General features: G+C 44.6%; 3 protein-coding genes across 9 annotated transcripts; all 3 read right to left on the reverse strand.

Moving 5' to 3' along the window:
- Window positions 1-4,050: 4,050 nt before the first annotated feature.
- LOC119562934 (postreplication repair E3 ubiquitin-protein ligase RAD18) lies at window positions 4,051-4,637 on the reverse strand. 2 transcript variants are annotated; one of them, XM_037876088.1, is made up of 2 exons: window positions 4,484-4,637; window positions 4,051-4,410 (listed from the first exon to the last, which is right to left on the reverse strand). In XM_037876088.1, exons 1-2 carry the CDS (start codon window positions 4,548-4,550, stop codon window positions 4,133-4,135), a joined length of 345 nt encoding a protein of 114 aa, XP_037732016.1. In that variant the 5' UTR covers window positions 4,551-4,637; the 3' UTR covers window positions 4,051-4,132. The 2 variants fall into 2 exon arrangements, with proteins under 2 accessions (XP_037732016.1, XP_037732017.1); XM_037876089.1 differs by lacking the exon at window positions 4,484-4,637 and having other exon boundaries at window positions 4,051-4,441.
- A 6,892-nt stretch (window positions 4,638-11,529) lies between these two features.
- On the reverse strand, window positions 11,530-16,381 carry LOC119559020 (G protein-activated inward rectifier potassium channel 3). Of its 6 annotated transcripts, none has more exons than XR_005220612.1 (6): window positions 16,035-16,381; window positions 15,337-15,584; window positions 12,789-13,063; window positions 11,950-12,732; window positions 11,778-11,893; window positions 11,530-11,713 (listed from the first exon to the last, which is right to left on the reverse strand). XR_005220612.1 is itself a non-coding variant. In XM_037872159.1 (5 exons), exons 2-5 carry the CDS (start codon window positions 15,582-15,584, stop codon window positions 11,616-11,618), a joined length of 1,404 nt encoding a protein of 467 aa, XP_037728087.1. In that variant the 5' UTR covers window positions 16,213-16,381; the 3' UTR covers window positions 11,530-11,615. The 6 variants fall into 6 exon arrangements, 3 of the variants coding, with proteins under 3 accessions (XP_037728087.1, XP_037728080.1, XP_037728095.1); XR_005220616.1 differs by having other exon boundaries at window positions 11,778-11,890; window positions 16,035-16,380; XR_005220618.1 differs by lacking the exons at window positions 15,337-15,584; window positions 16,035-16,381 and adding an exon at window positions 14,939-15,158 and having other exon boundaries at window positions 11,778-11,890.
- A 636-nt stretch (window positions 16,382-17,017) lies between these two features.
- LOC119559048 (serine/threonine-protein kinase DCLK1) lies at window positions 17,018-18,500 on the reverse strand. Its single transcript, XM_037872179.1, has one exon. The coding sequence runs from the start codon at window positions 18,388-18,390 to the stop codon at window positions 17,155-17,157; it is 1,236 nt and encodes a 411-aa protein (XP_037728107.1). The 5' UTR covers window positions 18,391-18,500; the 3' UTR covers window positions 17,018-17,154.
- Between the last annotated feature and the right edge of the window lie 791 nt (window positions 18,501-19,291).

A 19,291-nucleotide genomic window follows, 5' to 3' on the forward strand; every position in this document is an offset into this window, starting at 1 on the left:
GTGCAACACGTTTTCTGGGTTTAGATTTTTTATTTATTTTTTTTTTTACCATACTATACCGTATATGTAGCCCCGCCCGCGCATTGTCACTTTCCGCTGAAATGTTCGATTTCAATTGGAAATCGCTGGTACGTGTAAAAATATTTGTGCAACTGACTGCGTTTTTCTTTTGGGCAGTTTCTGTGTCTGTAACTGTTACTGTTTCTGTTTCTGATTGCTGCCTTTGATGCATTTCAAATGAGTTGATTTATGGCAAGTTTTTGGCTGACTGAATGGCCGGCCAACTGACTGACTGACTGACTGACAGAATGCCAAACTGACTGAATGACTGACTGACGGACCTCTGCTAACTGGCTGGCTTGTGGCTGTCGCAGAGCATGAATGAAGGCTTGTTGATGTTGTGACAGCTCCAAAAACTGGCCAAAACTCACAGCACAGCCACAGACATGTTAAACTGCTTTAATTACTCCAGCCAGCATGTGTATGTACCTATCTACATATGTACATATGGCTGATTTTTGGGCCATAGATTTATGAGAATTCATGCCGCACCCAAAATGCAGTCACAGTTGCAGTTGAAGTTGCATTCACAGAAATCTATCTGTTCCACTTTTGAGGAGAACTGCCCTTAGCCAAAAGGAAAGTTGGACAGGGACACGATGGAACTTATCTGAACTGACCTGCAAATAGTTTTATTTCGGGCATGGGGAAAACAGCATACGACGCCCACGCGAACACGGGTCTAAAAAAAAACTAAGAAAAACAACTGGCCCACATGCTAACCTTAGCCTTTATTTTCCCTGGTTTTTTGCGGGAGGACTTTGATAAATTCCGCACAAACACACAAGTAATTTGAATAATGAAGCGGGGGCCTTAACTGAGTTAGGGGGCATCAATCTGTCAACGCCGCGACGTCGCATTCTGTTGCATGCGCATGCGCACAGTTTGAGTTCGATGGGCTGCCTGCCACCGGCGGTCGGCCGCCAAAGAGGCGAACATTGAAGACATCGCGTGCCGCCGGTTTCGCTCCTCCAGATCCGCAGCAGCAGCTCCGCAGCTGATCCGCAGCCCCACAGCCTCCCAGATCCGCAGCAGATCCGCGTGGGTCGTCGCAGTCATCGTCGTCTATCAATTAAACAAAGCGGCGCGGCGGCAGCAGCTTCGACATCAAATGCAAGGCCGGCACGGCTGCCAGGTACTATGTTGAGTAGGACTCGAAGCTCCAAACTCCGAGCTACAAACTCCAGACCCCTGTCTCGAGACCCCAGCCTCGAGACCCCCGTCCTAGTCTTGGACCCGATCCGTCCGGCCACCCAAAACGCTGCTCCAGTTGCCATTTGAGCAGCGCTTCCGCGCTCTCGGCCAACCAGTTTCCAGTTTATTTGCTGTTGTTTGTCGGCACTGCAAAAACTAATGCTAAGCATCGCGTTTTATAGCTGGTTAACATAAAGTGGATATTATTCGTAAATGGATTCATAAGAAATTTTTAAAAACAGGTGCCACATAAATGATGAGCGCTTGTTGATTAAAGAAGATGGGATTATTATCAATTAATGGTTTGTGATTACTTTGATGAGTTTTTAATGCTTCAATATTAAGTTGGCTCATTTTTAGGATCTTTAAAGCTTACAAAATGATTTGTAATTTAAAATCTATTATAAGTATGAAGAAATGTGACAATAACTATGAAAATGGTAAATAATTTTTAAGTTAGCTTATTTATAGGCTTACAAGCTTACAAAATTATTTGTAATTTAAAGTCTGTTATAAGTAAGAAGATATTTGACAGTAACTAAATGGAAAATAATTTTAAATCTTATGTAAGCTTTTTTATTTGAATTTATATTGGATATAAATACATGGACACTAATGGGTAATGCTTAATAGTAAATGGAATATTATATGTAGATCCAAGTAATTTGTGTGAAACTAAGAGTAAAGATAAGTAATTTTATTCCATCTCTCTCATTTTATTTTTTGCTTTGATCCTGAAAATTTCGTTTCCGCATTGCAATCTCATTTATTGTTCCCAGTGCACCCGTTTTGTTTGACTTGGTTTGGTTTCGTTTTGTTTTGTGTGTTTCGCGGGTCTCGTGCAGGACAAACATGGAGCATTATTTAACGACACAATTCGTGCAACTCCCACGCATGCAAACGGCAACTCCAAACAAAACAAAGCCCTCCCCCCACTCACCACCGAAAAAAAACGAGGCGAAAAGCTACAAAACTGAAAGCGAAAAATGCGAATTGAGGGTCTGAGGTCCCCGAGCTGATGGCTGATGGCTGGGCTCTTAACTGGGCTCTTAACTGATGGCCCAGCGACCGAAATTGGCGCAAAAATGTCACCAGCCTGCACTCCCAGTTGGATTTTGGGTGGATCGGGGGAATCTCGCACAGCCATCGATCATCGCAGCCGGCTAAAATGTCAAATTGGTTTATCAGCCCACAGGAAAGGCGGCTTTAATGTCAGTTTAGCAATTTGACAAATGACTTGCGATAATAAAAATGCTAAAAATGTGGCACGTTGCATGTGCCTCATGCTCTGATCTGTTGAAAGCCCGAGCGTTCGATGAACCCTGGCCTAGACTATAAGGCTACCATATGCTATCGCGAGCAGCTAATCGGCGATAAAGCCACAGCTTGTTAGCTTGTTAAATCACATGTAAGCGTGGCTAAGTTCGAAGATTGACGATCGCACATCGCGGCCATCGCCGGACATTCATAAATGAGCAATCGTTGGCTTGTATCTGTATCGCATTTCAGTGACTGCAGACTGCAGTTCGGCAGCTCAGCAGCTCGAACCACTGCCACAAATTACACGCAGCCCGGCGACAAGGGGCATTAATAATTGGCCAACTAAATGCCATATCGAAGCCGCCTGGCAAGTCTTATCAATAAAACTGTTTTTGCCGGCCACGCCCGCACACACGCACTCCCAGAAAAGCACCTCCCTGGACTTCCAATCCCCCCCCGAAAGACTATGATTCCGATTCAGATTCCGATTCCAGGATGACAAATTGCGCAAATCCATGAGATAGTTTTTGGCTCTTAGCATTTGCACGATCGCTCGGCCGTTGCATAATGTGCCGCTTAGATTTGTATCTGCTGCATGCGCCATGTTGTTGACTCAAAACGCTGTCAAAATGGCCAGCCAGAAATGATTCGTGCGATAAAGCGCCAAAAAAGACAACGGCAAACAAACAAATGCAGTAAATGCAGCAAATGTTGCAAGTTGGGCTAGGCCTAGGCCTGCTCCACTGACCGCCGGTCAGGCATGGACATTTAATAAACATTTTTGCACCATTTTTCAGCCGCCCGTTTGGCTGCTGCGACTGCCGCTGTCACTTCTGCTAATGGCCATCGTTAGCTGGTCATCGCCGGCCGGGCTTATCAATTTATCAGCCCCGACTCCGCGGCAATTAGCCAGTCTAAGCGTCTAATTAAGTTGCGCCTGCACGAGCAGATACAAATGCTGATCGATGGCGGGGCTCCAGCCTCTGCAGATGGATGAGCAGTCGCCGGAAAAGAGCAGATGGCGATAGCCGAGAACATGGCAATGCTTTTGGCCGGGCTAAGCACCTGACTTAGCCTGAAATCTGCCCCGGAAGACCCACTTATTTTGGTTTTTTTGCGGCATTTGAGGAGTTTGTTTTTCAGTTTCTTTATGAGGTGGAAAATATTTTAGGACTTTTCGTATATGGTTCCACTTAAAATGTATTTACAAACAGAAAACTAAATATAAATGTAATGAAAACCACAGTTTTTGGCTTATCATTTTTAATGATTTATTAATTTTCAAGAACTTATGGGCAGTTTTTCAACCTAAGAAAAGAAATAAAGATTCCTCATTTAGTCTAAGTTTTGTCTTCTTGACTTTAAGAAAAATTAAAAATAATAGTTTTTGATGTAAAGGCAATTTATTTTAAGTTCTCAAACTTTACATATAGTATCCCCCGTGTCACTGTGATTTATTCACAAAAGTATTCGCCAGCAATCTTTCATCATTGGCGCATTACTTTGCAAGAAAACTCTGACAAGGTTTTTGCCGCACATAAAGTATAAATATATACAAATCGATATCTAAAAAAAATAACAAGAATCACATATTGTTGGCAGGCTCTTCCTACTCCATCTAGTCCCATCTGCTGGCCAATCGTAAGTCCCCGTAGAGCTGCTCAAAGAACCGGCACTCCTGTTCCGAAAGGGTCAGCACCAGCGTGTCCACCTCGTTCTCAGGTCCGGGTTCCTCTGGAGAGGTCTCATCTGGAAGAGGGGATGGCTCCAGGACCGGCCTGAAGTCGCGTCTGCAGAGTGGACACCGCGAGTCCCGACCGAGCTCCAAGTACCTCTGGAAGCACTCCGTGCAGAAGGAGTGACCGCAGGATATGCGGTGCGGAAGCCTCTGCTCATCTAAACAGAATATGCACGGGTTAGCGGTCATGGTCACAAGATCTGAATCGGATTAGTGGATTAGTTCGCGTACTGGATGCACTTGTATCACGGTTTTTTTTGTTCCACAGGCTTGGACTACAAAATATAGGGACACACATATAAAGGACGTCGCTCAGCTGGTGAAGTGAAAATTTCCTTTGGGGGTTACCAGCTCGTTTAATTCACAACCCTTGGCCTGCTGTGACATTAAGTATTTGCTTTGTATATATATAGCAAAATATTCCGACATGATGTTATATGTAATAGAAAATATCTAATGTACAGAATGATTTTTTAAGTTAGGATTTTTTGAGTACTAAGCATTTCACTAAAAGACCCCCAAAAAAGCGAGGCTAGGGTTGTCACGTGGTCGTGATGCGATATTTGACTTACTGCCGACATGTATCGATAACATTGTTAGCCAAGGCAACACCTCAGCACTTCATCCCAGCTGCACCCAGTTCTTGATGAAGTTCTCATTGAGATCGTGTTCGGATCGCCGCAGACCGTTCCCAGGCAGCTCTTTTGCATAATTCCATTTAATCTCGGCCAGAGTTGAGGGCAATTTTCAATTTGCCTTGCCGACGACGCTCCTGTGGCTGTGTTATTGTTAATACTTACCGGTACTGCACTTTTGTTGCCATTGTTGTTGCCGTGTTGTGTTGTGTTGTGTGTTGTTGCCATTCAAATTGCATTCAAATCAATTACATTCGAACTAAACATAATTCATGTGGTATGGGTTAATACAACAAATTACAACTGACATTTAAGCAGAAACATGAAACGGACAATTTAACATGAGTGCGGCAAAAGGGGGCAGCGGCGGCCAGAAAAAGCAAAATAAAATGAGACAAAGGCAACTTTTTGGGGCTGACTGGCTGGCTGGCAGGCATCATATGCAGCCGAAAAAAGGCCAAAAAGATACGAAAACAGAATTCAACTTGAGCCCCGGAGTTGGCCCAGCCGCGGTCGGCAATCAAGGCATAAAGCTGAGTGACCTTCAGTATCCGTAAAATGAAAATAAACAAAAAGACTGAAAAGGCACGAAAAAAGTGCAGCCCCACACACAGGCTGAACAACAATAAAATTCTTTTCTCACGATTGTTGACTTTAACACTTGCAGGGAAAAAATGGCCAAAAAGCAAGGCAACAAGTTTCGAGTGCGAGGGTGCACTTGAAGAAAAGTGATAGGAATTCAAAAGTTTGTGTGGTGGTAAGGGTAAGATATTATATAAATTTATATTAACTTTTATTAATTTAGCTCCCAAAAAAATATAAAATATCCGAATAAATTGATTTGTGGAGGCAAAGTATTTCTTAATCTTTAAATAGTTCTGTACAATTTAGTTACATTATATTTTTATTGACCCCCATATGATATCCTTTCGCTATAATTTTTTCCGAAACCGAAAAAGTTCAAATTTGGAGTTCGCGTATGGTTTTTTTACCATGCTTACAGTAAAATTTCTCCGAGTGTACTCGTATTCACTGTCATTGCCTGCGAGTGAGAAATAAGCCCCGGCACAATGAAAATGAGCCACTGCTACTGGGAAGTGGTTTTGCTGATCTTGCGACAAATTTGCAAGCGGCGATCTTCAGGCGGAAGACGTTGAACTGCTCCACATGCATTTCAATGGAAGGCTCAATCGAAGTGGAGATAAATGTTCTGGGCAGCTTTTGTTTTACTTAATTTTATGTGCCTTGCATACTTTTGCAGGCCCTCAAGGCATTAAGCATTTTGCCAGCGTGCTGGGCTCATTTATTCGCTGCACTCGGTTTATCGATTGAATGCATTCTGGCTTTTGCCGTCTGCAATTAAGTGAAATTTATGTTACTGCTGGTTCGTCGCTTAAGTCTTTTGTTTGCGGGTCGCGCGCCAAGGCACGTAAATTGCCGAAAAAAATAAAAGCCGCGAAAAATGTGTTTCCTACTTAGCGTGGGCAGACAGTAAGCCGGCTCTGGCTCACATTGGCCATCCTGTACTGGTCCCCAGCTCCTCATTCCTCATTTAATCCGCCGCGTTGGTGGCGTGCATACATAATGCATAATTACCGGTTTCACTTTTCTCTCTCTCGTCTGCGATTATCTTGGCATGCCTTGGCGTTTTTATTCCACCGTACAGATACTATATTTTATTTTACAGGCATTGCGGTTTTATTGCCTCGCTCGTATGGTTTCTTAATTTTTAATTTTTATGATGTGTTAATGGATATTTTTGTGACATGACCTCCTGGCGTGCCGTTGTCGTTCGTCAAGCTCTGTCCGTCTGCCAGTATTAAGTTCAAAGCCTCCAAGGGGGAGGCGGGGGGAAACCAGGAGCAGGAATCCCAGCTGGGTATTATGCAATCTCTGCCTGTAATTGAAGCTATTTAAAGCTCGTTACATGGTGCAAGGACAGCGCTGCAGACGACAAGGGCGTTCATCCCGAAAGAGGGGCTGTCAATCAAGCCGATTGACTTGGTTCGGGCAGCGGGCGCTAGGTGGCGCCGCCACCAGTCATTTCCCATTTGGCCAATCATCGCGGTTAAGTGAGCTCCTCGCAACCAAATGTGACCCAATTCCTTGGGTTTCTGGCTGGCGGGATCGACTTGTCGCTCAAATTGCACGCACAGGGCCCTCGGACATGGACTGATTACAGGGCCCAGGGCATGCAATTTGCATCAATAAAACTTCGGTCCAGGGAACTGGTATCTGCGATCTGCCTTTGCTGCTGTAGGTCAGTTTGGAATATGGAAGAAAAAATGCAATCCAAGCGTTGATTTGTTGCCTGCTCCTGCATTCTGGGCCTTCAATCAAGTGACGATGGGCGCAAACGAGCAGCAGATGGACTCCTGGACTCCTGGGCTCCTAAAACCTGCCCCACCCCATGGCCACTTTCATCTCGGCCGCGTCTTAACCCAAAGCTCCTCTTATCGGATAAGAGCCAGGCCGCTGATTTGACGGGTGTCGGAGCCACTTGATCGGCCAATAATTACTTTCTCTGCGGTCTGTTATTGATTTCGGCTGATTGCCGCCATAATTTTATTATGCATCATTAAGATAAAGCAGCCCCGGTCGTTTGCAAATTGTTTACAGCCTATGGAATCATCTTGAAAATGCCCAAATCCCCACCCATCGCATCTCGTTCCGAATCTGGGATCTGAGATCATTTTCACAGGCCTCCAAAGTAAGACTTTCCAAAAAACCCAAAGCCCAAAACATTATTATGTGCAAATGTGAAAGGGCCCGTTGAAAAACCCATCAAGAAGTTGGGATGGAAATAAAATTACACATTTGGGTATTGGTCATTTGAATAGAAGGCTCCTATAAATGCTTTTTATGAACGCCTCGTAGTGATTCATGGTTTTAATTTCGGCACAGCTATATTGCCTAGTTAGTACAAGCTGATTTTGAGGCCTTTGAACTTTCTGGTCAAGCATCCAGCTTCGTCAGAAAACAATCAAGCATGAAGGTTATAATTTTGAAAAATTAAGACGGCTTTTTTTTTATCTGGAACTCGTTAAAGCAACCATGAAGGATAGGCATGCAAAAATTGAACATCAACTGGAAGTGACTTTATGCATTAAAGTTCCAAAAGCTCAAGCTGGATCGATGAATGATCTATAATTTTCAAAACGGTAACAAAATCCATAACAACGGATGATCTTTTTTAAGAGCCCTTGCCCTTTTGAAGTACTTGTTTAAGAAACACTTGTGTATCAAGTGGAAGCTTAAACCTTATTGTTAAATTTCTTTTGTGCCAGTCGAGGCCCGTTAAATTAACTTCACTTCACATCAGAAATCCAGCAAAATAATATAAATTTACGGCCGCGAACGAAGAAACTGCGTCTTCTCCGCAGACTTGAAGTGTTATTTTTTGACAGTTCGGACGTCAACTTTAAAGTGAGATCTGTCATAAAAGAGCCTGTGCCGCTTTTGATTTTGATATTTTTTTGGCGGGTCTTCGCGATATGGGGGAAAAAAGGCAGCGAGACTTGCAACTGCCCAAAAATGTATGCAGATTTTTAATTAAAGCGCGTTATCAACAAAGCCGGGCCACAGCGAAATAACCAAAATAAAAAACATCCCAAAACCGGTTGACCCGATAGCCAATTTGGTGGGGACTTCAGACCCGACATTTTGATCGTCTTGGAGTGGCACTTCCTTAATTGGAGCAAGCATAACAACAAGTGCAAGCGCTAATTTATTATATTATTTAATAAATACAATTAATTAGGGGGACGAGGCAAGAGGAGCCCAACGAGCTATGGCTACATAAAAATTACTTAATAATTTCCATCAAAAATAATTAATTTCAATATTATTCAAGCAGAGAGCGGAGTGGTTTAAGGCCCGCGGCTGGGCAGCATCATCATCAAGTTGAGCATGTCAGCGGCAACGGCGTGTTAAGCATTATTTTTCGGCCTGCCCTTAACCCCTCCCTGGCCAATTGCGACATAAAAATGCTTATTACTTACAACAGAACATGCAGCACGCCCAGAGGCGACTCACAATTATATATACATTCTGGTTATGTACGATATTGTGGGGCCCCCTTTAACCCCTCTCTGGCCATTCGGGGTAACTTAAATCAATTGCGGCATATGCCGGCAAGGCTCAAGCTGCGACCTGGCCCAAAGAAGATCTCTTGAAGAAGATCCCGCTCCGTTCGCTACGCCTGAGTAATTTCGCTTTTTTGGCGGCTTTTGTCCTTAGTGGCAAATGACTTCGAGATGCGACTCCTGGCCGGGGGTTTATGGCATTTTATGCTACTTATGCAGCGCTGCTGCGTCCCCGAATGACCGTAATTAATCAATTTGGCCAAAATGGCAGTGGACCGGCAGCGGAGAGGGCTTACAGATTGGTCAACGGCAACAACGTCCGTGTAATAACAATGAAAACAGCGTGTGTTGCTGCCCGACTGGCTTGTACTGTACTCATGCATATCCGCACACCATAAATTATGTTCGCACAGGGTTAAGCGCATTATTTAAGCATTCATCACGCGCTCTCCCCGATCCCATTGCTCAGTTTCAGCTTCGGTTTCAGGTCCAGTTCGAAGTCCCAGTCCCAGTCAGCGTCCCATTCCCAGTTCCGAAACGAACCACAGTCTGATGGAGCTGGAATCCCCATTGGCCACCGTTGCCGTGTAATAATTTTTGAAATTTATGTAAACAGTGTTGATTATGGATGAGTTATGTAGCATGTTCTACCTTTTGTTTTGTTCGCACTGCCGGCCGCAGTTAATTTTAAGCTTGTTTTGCAACTTCGTTTATCAGCTCCCTGCCTCCGGATCTTCGGGCCAAAAGCCACCTGAGTCATCCTCGCAATTGATGTCTTTATTAGGCCGCAGTCACTGTCGCCACTTGGCTGTCAAATTTTGAAGCTGAGGAGTTATGATCGGGTTTAAGGATGGATGTTTTGGGGAGTCTAGATATGTTATCCATACTAGTACTAAATATAATTACAATTTGCTTTCAATTTCTGAATGTCATGTTAGGGTTGCAGTTTGTTATCTGTCAGAGAAAGTTAATATGAACTTGAATTCTTCAGGAAGACAAATTTGTTTTCCGAATGTACATGTTACAAACCAGGAACGTTAACATGACATTAAGAAATCGACACTAAATTAAACCAACATTTTGTTTACTTTTTCTTTATTTGTATTAATTCCTATTTTAAAAAACCTCAAAAATACTTTATTGACCACTAGAAGTTGCTCCAGTTTCCCGGGCCCATTAGCAGATGGGTCCACCATGTCTATCCATGTCTCCATGTCAATTCAGAGGAGCATTCGACATGGTTAGCCTGACAAACGGACCACGTTCATGCATTGTTCGCGTGTTTGTGCAGCACATTAAAAATTACACGAGAAATTGTTTGGCACAACTGGCAAACGTTTTTCGGGGGTTTGCAGAGGGAATTATGACCCGCGGGGCCAAGTGGCTGGAGTGGAGTGGAGTGGAGTGGAGTGGAGCCATTTGGGTGGCGCCTTTTGTCTTCGAAACGTGCCACAGTCGGAGGCAAAGTCGCAGTGGAAGTCGCAAATAGTGTGCCACATGCGGTGCTCGTTGCCTGCAACGGTTCATGCGCGAATAATATTTTAATTCTGTCGATCAGCCGGCACGTTTCGTCGAAGCCAATCACACAAAAAGCCCGGGCGGCCATCGACATTTATGTCTCGTATGCCCCCCTGCGAAAGCCCCGGAGTCAAAAGGCGCAAAATGCCCAAAAGCGACGCATGTCACAAGGGGTAGTGGGTGCTCGACTCCGGCTAATGGGGCTCTTAAGCATGTGAGCTGATAAAAGCGACAAAACATTTAACAAGTAATTAAACATAAAGCGCGCCCCACATGACTGCCTGGCTGGTTGGTTCTACTCGGCGGCAACTGTGCCCCAAAAACTGGGTTAAGGACGCTGCTCAGCACCACTCAGCACCACTGCACCACCGAGCCAGTGAGCCACTGAACCACCATTCTGCACTCCACCCCTTGGGACAGCCCCCGCCTTTGGCAGCCAACATTCATTTCGATTTCGTTTGCGCTCCTATTTATTTTTTTATTCCGATTTTTATTTTTTTGCTATTTTTCTTTAATTTTTTTCGGGTGAGTTGTAATAGAGTTGCTGAAATTTGGCATTGTATTTATGGCCCGGGCATAGGCCCGGGCATACCAGGCATCTGACCCACACCCACATTTCATTAGATATCCACCCTGGGAGCGGTGATAAATGCGATAATAAATATTCAAGTTGTTTTTCTGTGAGTGTTATAATTTAGTGTTGATTAGTTTGCGCAAATAAGAGTTATTGATTCAATTTCAATTAAAAGGATATGAATGTTTTTTACCTAGCGCCATGGCCTGGAACACCCTCTATGTGAAATACTCACCCTAGTCGCCCACGAACAAAAGACTCAGGCAACGAACTTGTTTCTTGCACACTATTTGTGTGTGTGCGTGTGCTGGGCAGTTTTTGGCACCTCTCGCATTGATATGGCCGGGTTATTAATGATGCCTAATGAGTGGGTTGGTCCCCAATGCAACTGCTACCCGGCAGCGAGCGGGGCAATTATGTGTCATTTGTATGCACTCCCAGAGACCCAGGGACATGCAATTTGGGTGTAGACTCAAACTAAAGCGTTTATTAACTTATTTTCGTAGGGGAACTTGGGTGCTCCCAAGTGTGTGGATAGTCGGGGAGGAGCACTACAAGGGCACCGAGAGCTGCCAGCGCAGGCTGGACTGCCTTCCAGGTGTCTGATAGCCGGAACTGCAGGAGCACTTGGATTGGAGCGAGGGGTAGGCTGTAAGAAAACCTCAATGTATTATAGGTCCAGACTTCGATGACGAATGAATAAGCGAACTCACATGGGACAAAAACGATTACGAACTATAGCAACACGGGGGACGAAACACTGAACCCTCCTAGGAGGCCTGATCGGAATGATTGTGGGACAGTTGACGCATGGTGAAGGTGGTTTCTGCTGGATGGAGGACAATATACAACATAATCTAAACAGGACTTTCGTCTATCTCCTACCTGGTGTGCGGAATCCCTCCTGGATCTTGTAGATCTCGTTCAACTCCCGGGCACTGCACAGTGGAGTGTCCACCTGAGTGGTTTCGTTGAAACGACCATAGTCTATCTCGTAGGCCTGCAGATCCTTGTTGTACAGCACCACCGGATCGAAGCGATGGCCCCAAAGGATCTCGGTATTTATGTAGCTAGATCTGGCCTGAGTGCTCTGGCCAGTGGACTCCACGGTGCCCTCGAGGATCACCACGATTTCGAATTTATCCTGCAGCATATCGGTGGCATTCAGATTGTACAGCGGCGAGTTCTCGTCGATCTTGTGCTCAATGACCATAGGCCAGATGAAGAACAAATCGGAGCCTGAGTCATCGGTGCCGATCTCTAGTTCCGTGAAGTACTGCGTCATCACCTCGCCCTCCTTGGTGCTCTTCGTCCTTATCAACTGGGCCCTCACGCCGGCTCCAATGATGTGGGACTTTCGCATGTCACCCACACGGAACATCAGGGAAAGGCAGCCATCCCGCTGGCAAATAACCGCGTGTTTGGAGAACAACAGAGTCTGAGCCCTTTGCTTGGCCCTCGTCATCTTGGCGAAGACAATGCCGGCCATAAAGGCGGATGACATCACGCCGTAAATGGACTGGAAGCACATCATGAAGATGGCCTCTGGACACTCGGGGGAAGTGGTCCTCACTCCGTAGCCAATCGTGTGCTGCGTTTCGATGGAGAACAGGAAGCAGGAAGTGAAGCCATCGATGGCAGAGACACAGGGCGCCCAGCCAGATTCCTCTGAAAGGTGGAGAAAGTTTAATACATTTTTTATAATTTTCTAAGAGCTTACGAACCTTGGTTATCGGGCATGTGGGGCTCCTCCAAATCTCCGTGTGTGTAGACGATTAGCCACCAGATGAGCGCGAAGAAGAGCCATGAAAGGATGAAGCTGAGGGCGAAGGCCAGGAGGGTCCACCGCCACTGCCAATCCACCATGGTGGTGTACATGTCCTGCAGGAAGCGAACCCTGCGTCTTTGGAGGTGCTTCTGCACCACATTGCAGTCTCCATTCTTGAAAACCGCTCGCCGGCGAACTCTTCTCATGCTGCCAGGCCGGAAATTGCGAGATCTGCGAACAGAAGAATAAAGATCTTTTACAAAAAGCCTAAAAGTGTGCAACCTTTTGAATCATAATTCAATCATATCATGACATATCAACATAGAAGTTTTTCTGGAGATTAACATTTTCAAATTCTGTTAAGCGATAATTGTTTTAAAACAGAGCAAGAAATACTTTAATTATATTTACACGTTTTTATGCACGCTTCCCAGCTAAAAAATATAAATGATGTATTAAATAGCAAACTTGATTTCCCTTATTTTCTGAACTTGATCAGACCCATTAACCATTGAAAGTAATGCTTTCAAATTGTTGATTTAGTAATTCTTATATTTTATCATATTTTAAGCCAGTGCAAGTACTTGAAACACTTTATTTTACCATATCCACATTTGCCTTAACATCTTTATCCATCTTCCTCTTAACAAATGGCAATGAATATGATTTCTATGATTTATGCAAGTGTCAGATGAAATTGGATGTCTGGACATTGTGTTGTTTAATTTGTGTAAATTAAGTGTGCGCATTTGCACTCGTTTGTTTTTGGACTGGGCACACGAGAAGTGCATCTAATTAACGCCGCCAGCCGCGAATGCCAATGTCGCATTGTCGCAAGGCGGACAAATCGGACAGATTGAGATCGGACTCCAGATTCAGAGCAATCTGATCCATCCCTGCTTATGGCACTTAATTGCAGCTCACCCACAAATTGTTTGATTTATTACCTCAGCTTGTCAAAGCAATGCATTTTTTAAGAGGGCTGGAGGCATCGACCGGTGGCAAACACCCACATGACCCGGCATTTCTCGGATGCCAATTACCTTAACCCCACATTGACACTTGCACAAGCCGATTAATTGGCATTGTGCCGATTGCTAATCAAATTTAGAGCTCGGCTAGCTAAATTTGTGCCAGATGATTCATGCTTACGCTTTGAAGAGTGTCGGCACTTATTAAATTCATTATTGAGCGACCCACGCAATAGACAAAAAAAGAAAGAAATAAAATCTGTATAGCTTAAGTGCAAAGAAAATGCCTGGGAAAAGGGAAGCTATGTATATCCATTGGGAAATCTTTTTGGCCAACCGTTTAGCAGGTGACAAGTGTGAGAACGAGATGCCGTCGAGATTCGGAGGAGACAAAAAGACTGAATGCCCGGCCTAATGAATCGCATTCGTAACGCGCCCCTAAATCATTTGCACTGCAATCTGCAGTCCACAAAACAAAGTGGAACCTGTGGGCGTAGCCATATAATTTACAACCGCAAACGGCGGGCGGCATTTTGCTAATCAGCTAGAAAAAAAAGCCCAAAAGATGCGCAACGTGACACGGACGCACTGTGCTGATGATAGCAATATGATGGAGCGACTGTCGGCAAGTTCAAGTTGAATGTCAGGCCCCTTGACGAGCTAATTACTGGGCGGAAAGCCGGCGGAACTTTGAGTAATTGGGTAATTGTTGCCCGAAGCTCCTATTTTTACTTTCGCGATTTTCCTTCGAATTAAGGAAATCCGGTATCAAACGGAAAGTAGGAGTATAGTATTTAATTTAAATGCATTTATATTGCTTGCCAAAAAATTATTAATTAGTTTTTTACTAGTTTTATAGAGAATAAATGATTATTTTTTCTTTCAACGCCTAATAAGAGAGATACAATTATAGCAGCATGATTTGAAAGTAAAAAGCAGAACAGTATCGTATATCAAATAATCTAATTCAAGGTGGAGAAACACTAAAACACTGATAAAAGTTGGGCCATAGATGCTGGAACGGAATCACTTAAGAAATAGATCGCATTTGATTGAAGATATTTTTTTCACTAAGCCCTGGGTAGATTTTAAATCTATCTTGAGACACTTTAACTGTAGCTTTGTTAATTCGCACCCTTTGGCCAGCGAGTGGCTGGATCCCTTCAGAGCCTCGTAGTAGACTCCCGCCTGCGAGGGCGTGTGGGAGATGCCCCGCATGTACTGGCGCTTCCACTCCTTCATGTGGGCAAAGGTCTCCTCCTCCTTGTCGCCGCCCACAAGGGTCTCGGCATCGGCGGGATCCTGCAGGACCTGGACATCGCTGAGCGGCACCTGCATCTCGCTAAAAAGACGTTCTAACTTCGCGGTGTTGAACGAAACTGAAGCTCCTAGCCAGGCGATTCCGCCCAGGCCGACACGACGTTAAAGTGGTCTGAGTTGGTCCAAACAATTAGAGCAGCTCTAACTAATCGGTATTTATTGACCAAATCACTTAGGCCGGGTAAATAGATTAGAAAATGGCTATAGACTCACCTGCAGCTCGGTTGGGATCGCGGGAAGCCACTCGCCTTGCCATTTGGGGATAGGCCATAAAAGCTGGTCGACCGATTGGGCACTATGGTAATGGGATAAGACTGCGGATTGCTGATCACACTGTCCAGCGAATCGGGATCCGCTTCGATGGCCTTCTTCAGAGGTTGGGCCGCCTTATCGCCGCCATTTGCCTGCGTGGTTGTTGTTGTGGTGGGCGCCGCCGAGTGGGTGGAGAAATTGAATCGCATCTGTGGGAGGTCGAGTGGAGGAGTTGCCTTTTCAATTAATCTATTTGGCAGCAGTAACTCAAGCGTCGAGTGGGCAAACAGAAACTTGTGATAAGTGCAACCCAGGTGCGAGAAATCTATTTTCTTTTTTTTTGCCAGCGCTGTCAGCTGATTCTCACAGATCTCTGCGGTTTGATGGCAAAGTAAACTTTAAGATATTTTATCAGTTTCATTTATTTATGGCCTGAATAGCAAACATATGCCATTTTATTCAACCATAAAAATAGCTCTTACTCGCTATAACTTGTATTCATTTTTTAGGCAACTGAATAAATTACAAAAGTTGAGTTACTGAAATTCTGGGCACTTCCGTAAACTGTTTCAATTTTCGCACCTTTCTGTACTTTTCACAAGATTTGAGGCAAACACTTTTCGGTATATTGAATATAATTGCAAATTCAGAGCACGCACCTTGGATTTTTAATCTGAATTTCGAGTGATTGACACGTTTTGGCTTAAGTAGTTTTAGCACCTCCAAAAAGTTCAATTAATTGACACCTTCTAAGCGATTTTACGTTAGATGTGCATTGTTTTGCTAAAGAGCCTCAAGATATTTTGGAAACATTGTAGTTATAATTATTTTACGAACTCTGCGGACTTCGCTCTGTTTTCTAGTCGCGTGTCGTTTCAGGAATGAGATGATCTGAGACCGGGAGATCACAGTCCGCAGAAGCCGCAGCCACAAAGCGACTGTCACAGCGAGACCTACGGATCCGCAAGTCCGACCAATGGATTAAATGACGGCCGACTGAAAGAACATTTTTCCAACTAAACAAAAGTTGTGAACAGAAAGCGTTGAGCTGTAAATGAACACAAACACACACATGTTCAGGAAGAGAGCAAATTACACACTGCAAATATATGGTGATGCTCTCACAGATACTGTTACTGAAAGATACAACTTGTGGCTTTGCCGCGGAATAAGTTCAATTGGAATGATTCGTAAATTGAAAGCGAAGCGGAAGATAAGTGCGATAAGCTCATCTTATCAACGAAATCAGAAGGCAGAGACACTTCTCAATGCAGGCGACCTTGAGGTTGTGACGAGGAAGGAAGGGGTGGCGTATGCTTGATGTTTTGTATGCCCCTCATGAAGTGTCGCAATATCGATAGGTTGGTCCGGAAGGTTCTGATTTATCAGATGTACTAGGCTCTCCATCTAAATAGACAGCGCAAACAATGGCCCTCGTCTGTATTTTGTATCTTGACTCAAATTCGTACAAGGTGTCGTATACGTAATATCCGAGTGTTTACCCCCAGACTCACGCGCATTTCGGCTGCATTGTGCAAACACAAATAATAAATAAATTGTGACGTTAATAGCCGAGATATATTCAAACAAATATCACTGTGCAGTCATCGGTAAAGTCATGCGTAGTTGATTTTCAACGACATCAAGCCAATTAAAACCGTTCACCACCGCCATAAATCTTGGGCCTTTGTGATGTGCCTAACTGGAAACTTTTCTAATTTATTGATAACCTAAACAAACCTAAACGTACTGTGAATTTTAACAATATTAAAAGCAAAGCTACTGGGCTAGAAAGGGATGTTGGACGACCTCTGCGATGGTAAGCCTTTTGCTGGGGCTCTTCATCAGTAAACCGTCAATCAAATCCTTGGCCTCTGAACTCAGGGGACCTTCCATTTCCTTGGGATAGCTGGGCTCGCCACTCATGATGGCCGCATACACCTCCACCACATTTTGGTAGAAATTACCAAAGGGCAGCTTGCCATAGAGCATTTGGAAGAGGGTCACGCCCAGTGACCATACATCCACCTGGTAATCGTATCCCGACTCTGCTACCAATTCAGGAGCCATGTAGCAAGGGGTTCCACAACAGGAATGGAGCTTGCTGCCCCGGTAGTATGCAGACATGCCGAAATCGGCTATCTTGACCAATTCGAAGTCAATCCCAGAAGTGGATGAGAAGGTTATGAGCAGATTCTCTGGCTTAATATCCCGATGAATGATTTGCAACTGCTGCATGTGAGTCAGTCCCGCCGCCGTGCCCCTCACCACTGATCGGGCATTTTCCTCCGACATGGAACCGTGTTCCTGTAGCACCTCCTCCACATCCCAGTCCAGATACTCCAACACCATGTACATATACCTATCCTCCTCCACAGAGTACATCAGTTCCACAATATTCGGGTGCGATTGCAGATGACGCAGGACATCCGCCTCTATATAGGGATCCTCGCAGGTGTAATTCATGTACTGCTTATTCACCATCTTCACAATGCACTTCATCCTGCTTGCCTTTGTTTTGCCGCTATAGATCAGCGTCCTTGCAGTTTGCACCATGGGTTTAAGATTATTAATGTACAGCTGAATGGCCTCGGGCAGATCCTGGGCCTTGATCTTTTCCAGGGTTTCGCCATATATTTTACGTTGGTGCCAACGGTTTTGCAAGTCCATCTGCCGTTGGAAATCCTTGTTAACGCTGTACTCAACCCAAACCATCTCTTCGTACTGGCAGCAGCAGATCACAATGTCGCCCTCGGAGAAACAACCCAGCGATGTGAGGGGCGATCCATCGATCCGTAGGATATTTATGACGGCCGATCGCAGGACCACGTGGCGTCTCAATGCTTCGGTTACCGCCCGCAGCAGGGTCTGGAAGTCCTTAAAGTGGCTCCTCGATACAGCCATGTTAACGCCCTGGAAGTATCGGTTTCCATTCCGCAGGAAGCACACCCGCAACGCCTTCAGGGGGCTGGGCTGCAGTCGCTTGGATTGGAAAATCTTGTCTTTCTCAGACATTACGCGCCAAATCGTTGAAAAAAATTATCAAAATCAGAGGATTGAAAAATATGAAAAAAAATGATTTGCTATCTTTGCTGTCTAGCTGAACTTTCCTAGTTTTGAAAGGCTATCGCTTGGCTAGCTAAGTTTCTATGCGGTAGAAACACGGGGCTTTTCGCTCAATGCTCTTCCGTCATCCCCCATCCCGGGAAAATTTATGCACGATCCACTAAATTGTGAATGGCAGCGACTCGACGCGAATGAAGAGCGCCAAAGCCGCTGGTATAATTGAATAATCAGCTTTATCGCCCACTGTGTGTGTGCGACCCCCGATTCTTGGATACTTGGATTGGATGAACTCGCAGATGCCCCCTGGTAATCCATTGGCGGCCGGGCCACTTAACTCGCGCCAAGTGCAAATTTGTAGTCCATCATAGTGACACTTTAGTGATCCTGGGGTGTAAATTTCATTTTAGCCGACGCAACGCAACGGCTATTTCTGTAATCGTCGACAAATCGATTCGGTTGACTTTCTCAATTAACCCCCTGTTGAGAGATTTATATATTTATTGCTAAAATGATGCGAAATATTAAGTTGGACGGCAGGGCACCGGTTTCTATCTGGTTCACGTTTGCCCTATCCACACCAGTCTGCTTTACACCACAAAAATTTAAATAGTTAATAGGGAGTTTAAACATTACACTTATAAAATCAAACAAAATCACCTCCAAACGAGGTAAAAAACCAGTGAGAATCGCACCGTCAACTTACAAAAATTATACGATCCACTTGGTAAATACACTTTCTCAATTGTACTTTCTTAGTCGGGTATTCGGATTCGCAATACAATACGATTGTTGGTGCGTTTCGTCACTACGTGAGCTGCCGCCCTCAGTGATATTCGGAGAAATATGGGTT

This window comes from Drosophila subpulchrella, chromosome 3R, assembly GCF_014743375.2.
Source record: "Drosophila subpulchrella strain 33 F10 #4 breed RU33 chromosome 3R, RU_Dsub_v1.1 Primary Assembly, whole genome shotgun sequence".
In the NCBI taxonomy this organism is placed as follows: domain Eukaryota; kingdom Metazoa; phylum Arthropoda; class Insecta; order Diptera; family Drosophilidae; genus Drosophila; species Drosophila subpulchrella.

What these genes read in the sequence shown, in the direction of transcription:
- LOC119562934 (XM_037876088.1), bottom strand. Translation starts at nt 4,550, where the DNA reads ATGTGTGTCCCTATATTTTGTAGTCCAAGCCTGTGGAACAAAAAAAAC. An exon ending in CCGTGATACAAGTGCATCCA is followed by an intron (nt 4,411 to 4,483) that starts GTACGCGAACTA and finishes TATTCTGTTTAG; the next exon opens with ATGAGCAGAGGCTTCCGCAC.
- LOC119559020 (XM_037872159.1), bottom strand. Translation starts at nt 15,584, where the DNA reads ATGCGATTCAATTTCTCCACCCACTCGGCGGCGCCCACCACAACAACA. An exon ending in CGATCCCAACCGAGCTGCAG is followed by an intron (nt 13,064 to 15,336) that starts GTGAGTCTATAG and finishes TTCTGTTCGCAG; the next exon opens with ATCTCGCAATTTCCGGCCTG. An exon ending in GGAGGGATTCCGCACACCAG is followed by an intron (nt 11,714 to 11,949) that starts GTAGGAGATAGA and finishes GTTTTCTTACAG; the next exon opens with CCTACCCCTCGCTCCAATCC.
- LOC119559048 (XM_037872179.1), bottom strand. Translation starts at nt 18,390, where the DNA reads ATGTCTGAGAAAGACAAGATTTTCCAATCCAAGCGACTGCAGCCCAGC.